The sequence below is a fragment of the Salmo salar genome, chromosome ssa14 (assembly GCF_905237065.1).
Source record: "Salmo salar chromosome ssa14, Ssal_v3.1, whole genome shotgun sequence".
In the NCBI taxonomy this organism is placed as follows: domain Eukaryota; kingdom Metazoa; phylum Chordata; class Actinopteri; order Salmoniformes; family Salmonidae; genus Salmo; species Salmo salar.
In genome coordinates this window covers 30,878,480-30,888,745 of record NC_059455.1, presented here as the reverse complement: position 1 = coordinate 30,888,745, position 10,266 = coordinate 30,878,480, and the positions used below count along the sequence as shown (strand labels likewise).

The 10,266-nt window shown below is 41.0% G+C and overlaps 1 protein-coding gene across 4 annotated transcripts in view; it reads left to right on the top strand.

Moving 5' to 3' along the window:
* Positions 1 to 310: 310 nt before the first annotated feature.
* Positions 311 to 10,266, top strand: part of LOC106569121 (RB1-inducible coiled-coil protein 1) — a 30,736-nt gene continuing 20,780 nt past the window's right edge. For all 4 annotated transcript variants that reach the window (XM_045694201.1, XM_014140107.2, XM_045694200.1 and 1 more), the window contains exons 1-5: positions 311 to 675; positions 2,155 to 2,287; positions 2,402 to 2,528; positions 2,707 to 2,877; positions 5,354 to 5,556. In XM_045694201.1, coding sequence (XP_045550157.1) covers positions 2,217 to 2,287; positions 2,402 to 2,528; positions 2,707 to 2,877; positions 5,354 to 5,556 — 572 coding nt within the window. In that variant the 5' untranslated portion in view covers positions 311 to 675; positions 2,155 to 2,216. The remainder of the gene's footprint in view (positions 676 to 2,154; positions 2,288 to 2,401; positions 2,529 to 2,706; positions 2,878 to 5,353; positions 5,557 to 10,266) is intronic.

Here is a 10,266-nt window from a genome sequence, read left to right as displayed (position 1 = left end):
GAGGCGAATAGGGGGAAAAGAATATGTTGATGTGCCCTTGAGCAAGGCACGTAACCTAAATTGCTCCTGTAAGTCCCTCTGGATAAGAGCGTTTTCTAAAATTACATAAAATGTAAAATATGTATTGGAGGTGGAGAGTTATCAATCTCTACATACAATGCCATATGTGTTTGTCATTGGATTGTCAAGTTGGTGGGGTAGATAATTAATTAAAGGTCCCCAGTTTATGTGTAGTGGAGCCCCTCTCTACCACACCCCTTCACATGTTGCAGAAAAACACAGCCATTACTTTTTCTTCTCCCAGAATGCACCTTGCTGTGCAGTGACGACGACGATAACAACAAAACACAGCTGCAGAGTAGGGTGTTAGCTTGCTAGCTAACGTTACTTGAAATAAACCTGTCTTGTCACATAACCCTGGTTTTAAAAAAAAGACCCATAACAAACCATGCAAATGTGTAGTTACATAGCAATATGAATCGATCGTAAAAACTAAGATTGAGACAGACTAGCTAATCATTCCACACAGCTAGCTAGATATTCGGCTAGCTTTCTAAATCCAGCTAGCTAGTAGCTAACTCGATGCCGTTAAAGCTAAACCAAACTAGCCAGCTAAGTTAGCGTGCTACCGGTAGCTCGCCAAGGCGGAGGAGGAGATGGGAGAAAACAAAAAAGGTAAGAGTTTCTCTTATTGTTAGACACATGTCAGTCATGTAAAAGGTAAGAGTTTCTCTTATTGTTAGACACATGTCAGTCATGTAACATTTATGTAAATAGGAGAGGGGACTTTTAGGACCCATTCACTGTCATGGTTGTAAACTTGCAGAAATATAACGCTAGTTAGTTAGCTAAACTAGCTATCAGTAGGTAGTGGTTAGGCAACGTCTGCTAACGCTAATTTGCTGAGAAACGTCAGAGGAAAGGGATTTAAGACATGTATTAGTTAGTTCATTAACCAAATAGCTATGTCGATATAAATGTGTCTTTAGTTCGTACTTTTGTTTGCCTTTTATTTTGTCCAACCTTGACTTCAAGCTAACTGGCTAACGTTAGCTACAAACGTTAATGGTCTATTACGCAAGTATAGCGAGCTAACGTTAAAGCTTGCTAGCCACGGACGACGGTGTCAAGGCTTCGTATTTGATCGGCGGAGAGCCATACGGTCATGTTTCACATGTAGACAAATCATTTAGTTATCCCCGCTGGTGCGTGCCACGCTAGTTTTCTAACTTACACAGCGTGTTCGCTAGCTCGGGGCGTATATCCAATGTTTTTACGTGTCTGTTGTGTTTGGCTGATCAAACCTGTAATTTAGTTGGCAGCTAGCCATATTGCTTGTTGTTTCTAGACAAGTTTCAATGTGAGGCAGGCGTCCTCAGTCTTGTTTACAATGTAGTTCGCCGACGTTACCTTTTGCTTGCTAGCTAGTAGCCACCATGACTCAGCCTGTAGCTAAACCCCCTGACTGCCTATTTAGTGAGTGTGCCCAAATGTAAATTTCGCCTGATAATAATTTTGCTGGACAATGAACGTTTGCCCAACAAGGAAAGTAGCAGCGTCTATTCATTTTGGAACTAGCCAGATGTTGTCAAATTGAAAGAAACATTATTTAGTTGAGTTCAACGAACTACTGAATTAGTTTAGGTTAGAAGCTCCACACGTGTGGCTGCTTTTTAGTTATCTTCTCAATAAGCCCCGAGGGTGTGTGGTATATGGACAATATACCAGACTAAGGGCTGTTCTTAAGCACCAAGCAACGCGGAGTGCCTGGACACAGCCCTTAGCGATGGTATATTGGCCATATATCACAAACCCCTGAGGTGCCTTATTGTTATTGTAAACTGGTTACCAACGTAATTAGACCAGTAAATGTTTTGTCATATACCACGACTGTCAGCCAATCATTCAGGTCTCGAACCACCCAGTTTGTAATGATCTTTTTGGGATTTGTTTTCTTACCGGTACAGGACCTCTGTCTTTCAAAGAAAATTAGCTAGAGATTGTGATTTATGTGTCAATAAATGTCTTTGGGAGACTTGAACGAATTGTCTAAAATGTAAGGTAGCTTCTAGTAGCATGAATAGTAAACAGTATAGAACATCACAACCAAAAGTAAATACCTAACTATTGTAAATACCTTTTTTAACTTCACAGGGTGGTTTTGAATGACTAAATGATCAAGATAAAAGAGTGTGAAGATCGCTGGAGGATTCAACATGAAGTTGTATGTATTCCAGGTCAACAATGGAAGCACTCTGACATTTGACACAGAGCTGGCTGTCCAAACGTAAGACCCATTTATTTAATCTTTCAGATTATCCTTATCCATTTTCTACTAGTCTCTATGGAAAATGTAATTTGTGCGGAAATCAAAACATTCTCTGAACCTGTCATCTTGCAGAGTGTTGGACCTCAAACATGCCATCCAGGTCAAGTACAAGATTGCAACCCAACATCAAGTCCTGGTTGTCAATGGAGGGGAGTGTATGGTTGCAGAGAGGCGAGTCTGCAGCTACAGTGCTGGCACGGTAAATTTGCATCATTTGGAATGATTGTGTGTTTTTGGTTTGTGTTGCAGAAAGGAGCTGGTTTTGACTTGATTGATGGCAGTTTTCTGTGCAAGATGCTGAGAGAGAAAAAAAGGACGTCATAATTCCAGATGTGTTCTGTTCAATAGTCTTGACACATTGTGTTTTTGTTTCCCAGGACACCAACCCCATATTCCTGTTCAACAAAGAGATGATTTTGTGTGACCGGGCTCCGACTATCACCAAAACCACCTTCTCTATTGAGAATGAGATGGAGCTCAAGGTGGAGGAGTCACTAATGATGCCAGCAGTCTTTCACACCGTTGCCTCGCGAACACAACTTGCTGTGGTAAATGTTTTGTTGCTTTCTGGTCTAGTTACTACTTTCTCAAAATAAGCCATCAATGTTGCTCTACCTTGTTTTACCATACTCAATATTAAAATAAGGGTACTTTATTTTTTATTCAACCTTTATTTTACTAGGCAGTCAGTTAAGAATAAATTCTTATTTACAATGACGACCTGGCAAAAGGCTTCCTGTGGGGACGGGGGCTGGGATTAAAAAAAAATAATAAAAAAAAATATATATATCTGAGTATATATATATATGACAAAACACACATCACGACAAGAGAGACCTAAAATAACATAGCAAGGCAGCAACACATGACAACACAGCATGGTAGCAACACATGGTAGCAGCACAAAACATTATTGGGCACAGACAACAGCACAAAGGGCAAGAAGGTAGATACAACAATACATCACGTAAAGCAGCCACAACTGTCAGTAAGATTGTCCATGATTTGAGTCTTTGAGTGAAGAGATTGAGATAAAACAGTCCAGTTTGAGTGTGTGATCGCAGCTCATTCCAGTCGCTAGCTGCAGCGAACTGAAAAGAGGAGCGACCCAGGGATGTGTGTGCTTAGGGGACTTTTAACAGAATGTGACTGGGAGAATGGGTGTTGTATGTAGAGGATGAGGGCTGCAGTAGGTATCTCAGATAGGGGGGAGTGAGGCCTAAGAGGGTTTTATAAATAAGCATCAACCAGTGGGTCTTGCGACGGGTATGCAGAGATTACCAGTTTGCAGAGGAGTATAGAGTGCAGTGATGTGTCCTTTAAAACTTCTCTAGGGCCAGTGGGACTAAATCGTCCCACCTAAGGAACAGCCAGTGGAATCCTGTGGCGCGTTATTCAAATACCTTGGAAATGCTATTACTTCAATTTCTCAAACATATGACTATTTTACACCATTTTAAAGACAAGACTCTCGTTAATCTAACCACACTGTCCGATTTCAAAAAGGCTTTACAACGAAAGCAAAACATTAGATTATGTCAGCAGAGTACCCAGCCAGAAATAATCAGACACCCATTTTTCAAGCTAGCATATAATGTCACATAAACCCAAACCACAGCTAAATGCAGCACTAACCTTTGATCTTCATCAGATGACAACCCTAGGACATTATGTTATACAATACATGCATGTTTCAAAACTACCATACCCCCCGCAAACTTCCGGTGAATTTACAAAATTACTCACGATAAACGTTCACAAAAAACATAACAATTATTTTAAGAATTATAGATACAGAACTCCTCTATGCACTCGCTATGTCCGATTTTAAAATAGCTTTTCGGTGAAAGCACATTTTAGAATAATCTGAGTAGATAGCCCGGCATCACAGGGCTAGCTATTTAGACACCCAGCAAGTTTCGCACTCACCAAAGTCAGATTTACTATAAGAAAAATGTTATTACCTTTGCTGTTCTTCGTCAGAATGCACTCCCAGGACTTCTACTTCAATAACAAATGTTGGTTTGGTTCAAAATAATCCATAGTTATATCCAAGTAGCGGCGTTTTGTTCGTGCGTTCAAGACACTATCCGAAGTGTAAATAAGGGTCACGCGCACGACGCATTTCGTGTCAAAAAATGTCTAAATATTCCATTACCGTACTTCGAAGCATGTCAACCGCTGTTTAAAATCCATTTTTATGCCATTTTTCTCATAAAAAAGCAATAATATTCCGACCGGGAAAGCGTGTTTACGTTCAAAGAGAGAGAGAAAAAAAAGCATGGGATCCCCTCGTGCACGAGCCTGAGTCTCATAGTACTGTGACCGGCCACTATCCAAACGCGCTAATGTTTTTCAGCCAGGGGCTGCCTCGATATCATTCAGCTTTTTCCCGGGTTCTGAGAGCCTATGGGAGCCGTAGGAAGTGTCACGTTACACAAAGATCCTCAGTTTTCAATAAACAGAGCCAAGAAGAACAAGAACTTGTCAGAGAGGGCACTTCCTGTAAGGAATCTTCTCAGGTTTTTGCCTGCCATATGAGTTCTGTTATACTCACAGACACCATTCAAACAGTTTTAGAAACTTTAGGGTGTTTTCTATCCAAAGCCAATAATTATATGCATATTCTAGTTACTGGGCAGGAGTAGTAACCAGATTAAGTCGGGTACGTTTTTTATCCGGTTGTGTCAATACTGCCCCCTAGCCCTAACAGGTTAAGGAGCATTGGTGGCAAATCTGATGGCTGAATGGTAAAGAACATCTAGCCTCTCGAGAGCACCCTTAACTGCGATCTATAAATTATGTCTCCGTAATCTAGCATGGGTAGGATGGTCATCTGAATCAAGGTTAGTTTGGCAGCTGGGGTGAAAGAGGAGTGATTACGATAGAGGAAACCAAGTCTAGATTTAGCTTTAGCCTGCAGATTTCAAATGTGCTGAGAGAAGGGCTAATCAAGTGTAGGATTGTTTTGGCATTTTTAGTGTGATCAAACTTCTGAATACCTTTTTTATTATGCTTCTCTAGGAAATGTTTGAAGTTGCCAAGAAACTTTGCTCTTTCTGCGAACGCCTGGTTCACGATGAACACCTCCAACACCAAGGCTGGGCTGCCATCATGGCCAACCTGGATGACTGCACGCTGTCCTATCAGAAGCTACTGTGGAAATTTGACACGGCATACATGAATTATCAACAAGACTTTGAGGATATCAAATTGAAACTGACAAAGTAAGTGACTCCCGGCATACATTTTAAGTTCAATGCAATTGAAAGGGGGGGGGGCGAGAGTAATGCACCCCCCTGCTGTGATAGTTCAGTCAATAGGTTCAATTTCAATGAATTATTCAGGTTAAATGAATGTATCTGACGGATAAAGGGCTGTATCAGGTTATAGATCTGTGTGTGGCACTCCACATCAGCTAATTATGTTCATTACATTTGAGTCATTTAGCAGACACTCTTATCCAGACTGACTTACAGTACTAAGTGCATACATTTTCATATTATTTTTTTTCAAACCCACAACTCTGGTGTTGCAAGGGCCATGCTCTACCAACTGAGACACACTCTCTGTCTGTCTCTGTCTGTCTCTTTGTCTCTCTCTCTCTCTCGGTCTGTCTCTCTCTCGGTCTGTCTCTCAATTCTCAATTCAATTGACTTTATTGACATGGCAAGTTCATTATTACTTACATTGTCAAAGTATACATATAGAAAAATATATATATATATATTTATATATTTATTTATATATAAATAAATGGTGGGACCAACAGCAATAATAATAATAGTAGTAGTGGACATGGGATTACCATTAACAACAACTACAACAACAATGTTAATCAGAACAACAATACATTAAAGCAATGGTAGGAGACCAGTGTCAACATGACTGAGAAGACACATGACATGGTATGAAAGACAAAACAAGATGGGAAATATTATCAACATTACATTGCACTTTTCACTTGCTGTCCCTCATGTTGTGACAGGAGGACACATTTGGCTGACAAAAACTGCACATTTTGGCTTTTCACCCAATAAACATTTGATATTTTTTTCATCTTTAATAGTTTAAAATTCTTTGTATTGAATTATAATTTGGGGAAATAAATATTTTCTTAGGTCTGAGTATTTGTCACAGTGTAATAGGAAATGCAGCTCTGTCTCTACCTCTCCCCTGGAGCAGAGTGAGCACAGCCTGTCCTCTCTGGGCAGCCAGGTTTGTCTGTGATGAACGGTCTCTATAGCCAGACTGTGCTCACTGAGTCTGTACCTAGTCAGTGTTTTCCTCAGTTTTCTATCAGTCACAGTGGTCAGATAGTCTTCCACCAAGTACTGTCTGTTTAGAGCCAAATAGCATTGAAGTTTACTTTGATTTTTTGTGGTGTCTTTCCAATAGGTGATATATTTTTCTTCTTGTTTTGTGATGATTTGATTGGGCCAGATTTTCTGAGTGCTGTCCTGAGGCTCTATGGGGTTGGTTTGGGTTTGTAAACTGAGCCTCAGAACCAGCTGGCTGAGGGGACTCTTCTCTGGTTTCGTCTCTTGACATTGTAGAGCTGTGTGATGGAATGTTTTGGGGTCACTTGTTTTTAGATGGTTGTAAAATTTGATGGCTCTTTTTTTCTATACGAATGAGGAGGGTGTATTGGCCCAATTCTGATCTACATGTGTTATTTGGAGTTTCTTTGCACTTGCAATACAGTCTTGCAAAACTCTGCATGCATTATTTCAGTTGGATATTTGTCCCATTTGGTGAATGCATTATTAGAGAGTGGACCCCATACTTCACTGCCATATAGAGCAATTGGTTCTATAACCTACTGGAACATTTTGAGCCAGATTCTTATTGGAATTTCAATTTTAATGTTCCTTTTAATGGCGTAGAATGCTCTTCTTGCTTTGTCTCTCAGCTCATTCACAGCCATGTGAAAGCTACCTGTGTTGCTGATATTTAGTCCTAGATAATTGTAGGTTTTGGTATGTTCTAATAGAACTGTATCCAAATAGAATTTATATTTGTCATCCTGATTTCGGGACCTTTTTTGGAATATCATTATATTAGTTTTTTTTTAGGTTAATGGTCAGAGCCCAGGTCTGACAGAACCTGTGAAGACGATCTAGGTGCTGCTGTAACCCTTCTTTAGTGGGAGACAGCAGCACCAGGTCATCTGCGTACAGCAGTGTTGTGTAGGGTGATACAAGGTGCTTCCGATTCTTCTAATATTTTTGCCAATTAATTAATGTAGATGTTAAATAGTGTTGGACTTATTGGGCAGCCCTGTTTCACTCCCCGTCCCTGAGAGAAGAAGTCTGTTTGCTACATTGATTTAATAACATCATATGTTTTCCCTCCAATACCACTTTCTATTAGTTTATAAAAAGTACCTTAGTGCCAAATTGAATCAAATGCTTTCTTGAAATCTACAAAACACGAGTAGGTTTTGCCTTTGTTTTGGTTTACTTGTTTGTCAATTAGAGTGTGGATGGTGTAAATGTGGTCTGTTGTACGATAATTTTTTAGAAATCCAATCTGGCTTCTGCTCAGGACGTTGTGTTAGTCAAGGAAATGATGTATTCTGCTATTTATAATACTGCAAAGAATTTTCCACAAGTTGCTGTTAACGCAAATTCCTTTGTAATTATTTGGGTCAAATTTGCCTCCAATTTTATAGGTTGGTGTGATCAATCCCTGGTTCCAAATATCGGGGAAAATACCTGCAGTGAGGATAATGTTGGAGAGTTTGAGTATAGCCAATTTGAATTTGTGGTCTGTATATTTGATCACTTCATTTAAAATACCATCAGCACCACAGGCCTTTTTGGGTTGGAGAGTGCATAGTTTTTCCAATAATTCTTCTTCTCTTATTGGGGTATCCACAGGATTCTGATAGTCTTTGACTGCTGATTCAAGGATTTGTAATTTTTCTTGAATAACTTTTTGTTCTGGGCTCTTTGTTATATTGCTGTAGAGGTTTGCAAAGTGATTTCTCCACATATGCCCATTTTGGATAGCCAATTCCTCCTGATGAGGTTTGTTTAATTTATTCCAATTCTCCCAGAAGTGGTTTGATTCTATGGATTCCTCAATTACATCCAGCTGTTTTCTAAAGTGCTGTTCCTATTTTGTTCTTAGGTTGTGTTTGTATTGCTTCAGTGTTTCTCCATATTGAAGGCGTATATTTTTGTTGTCTGGTTCTGTGTTTTTGATGAGTTATATTGCTCAATAACTTTCTTAGATTTTTGCAGTCATTATCAAACCATTTTTCATTTTCTGTTATTTTTGGTTTGCTCTTATGCTTCTTTAGATTAGCCAAGGAGGCTAATTTGTCAAATATAAAGTTTATGTTCCAAACGGCCAAATGTACACCTTCATTGCTGTAGGAGAATGTTAAGGCTTAAAAGTTGTCCAGGAGAGATTGTATTTTTTGCCTACTAATTGCTTTTTGGTAGATGTCTGTACTGTTTGCACTCCATCTATAGGCCTGTTTAGTTCCATGTCATTTATTTGGCCGTGATGCTTCATGGTTGGGTTCCGCTCTTCTCAGATGCACTGTGATTTTACTGTGGTCTGAGAGAGGTGTTAGTGGGCTGACTGTGAAGGCTCTGAGAGACTCTGGGTTTAGGTCGGTGAAGAAGTAGTCTACAGTGCTGCTGCCAAGGGATGAGCTGTAGGTGTACCTACCAAAAGAGTCCCCCTCAGCCTACCATTGACTATGTACAGACCCAGTGTTCGACAGAGCTTCATGAGCTGTACTCCATTTTTGTTTTTCACTTTGTCATAGTTGTTTCTGTGGGAGTATGTGGGGAGGGAAAGGTTGTTGCTTCCTGGTAGGTGTTTATCCCCATGACTGTTAATAGTGTCTTGTTCTTCTGCTGTTCTAGCATTCAGGTCTCCACAGACCAGTATGTTGCCTTGAGCCTGAAAGTGACTAATCTCCCCCTCTAGAATGGAGAAACTCTCTTTATTGAAGTAGGGTGACTCTGAGGGGGGAATGTATATGGCACAGAGGAAGACGTTTTTATCTGTCAAGACAGCCTCCTTGTTGATTTTTAACCAGATAAAGAATTCTCCAGTTTTGATCAATTCGATTGAATGAATTAGTTCAGCCTGTCCTCTGTTCTCTTTCTCTCCTGCAGCCTGTCCTCTGTCCTCTTTGTCTCCTGCAGCCTGTCCTCTGTCCTCTCCTGCAGCCTGTCCTCTGTCCTCTCCTGCAGCCTGTCCTCTGTCCTCTCCTGCAGCCTGTCCTCTGTCCTCTCCTGCAACCTGTCCTCTGTTCTCTCCTGCAGCCTGTCCTCTGTTCTCTCCTGCAGCCTGTCCTCTGTTCTCTCCTGCAGCCTGTCCTCTGTTCTCTCCTGCAGCCTGTCCTCTGTTCTCTCCTGCAGCCTGTCCTCTTTTCTCTCCTGCAGCCTGTCCTCTTTTCTCTCCTGTAGCCTGTCCTCTTTTCTCTCCTGCAGCCTGTCCTCTTTTCTCTCCTGCAGCCTGTCCTCTTTTCTCTCCTGCAGCCTGTCCTCTTTTCTCTCCTGCAGCCTGTCCTCTTTTCTCTCCTGCAGCCTGTCCTCTTTTCTCTCCTGCAGCCTGTCCTCCTTTCTCTCCTGCAGCCTGTCCTCTTTTCTCTCCTGCAGCCTGTCCTCTTTTCTCTCCTGCAGCCTGTCCTCTTTTCTCTCCTGCAGCCTGTCCTCTGTTCTCTCCTGCAGCCTGTCCTCTGTTATTTCTCTCCTGTAGCCTGTCCTCTGTTATTTTTCTCCTGTAGCCTGTCCTCTGTTATTTCTCTCCTGCAGCCTGTCCTCTGTTATTTTTCTCCTGTAGCCTGTCCTCTGTTATTTCTCTCCTGCAGCCTGTCCTCTGTTATTTTTCTCCTGTAGCCTGTCCTCTGTTATTTCTCTCCTGCAGCCTGTCCTTTGTTATTTCTCTCCTGTAGCCTGTCCTTTGTTATT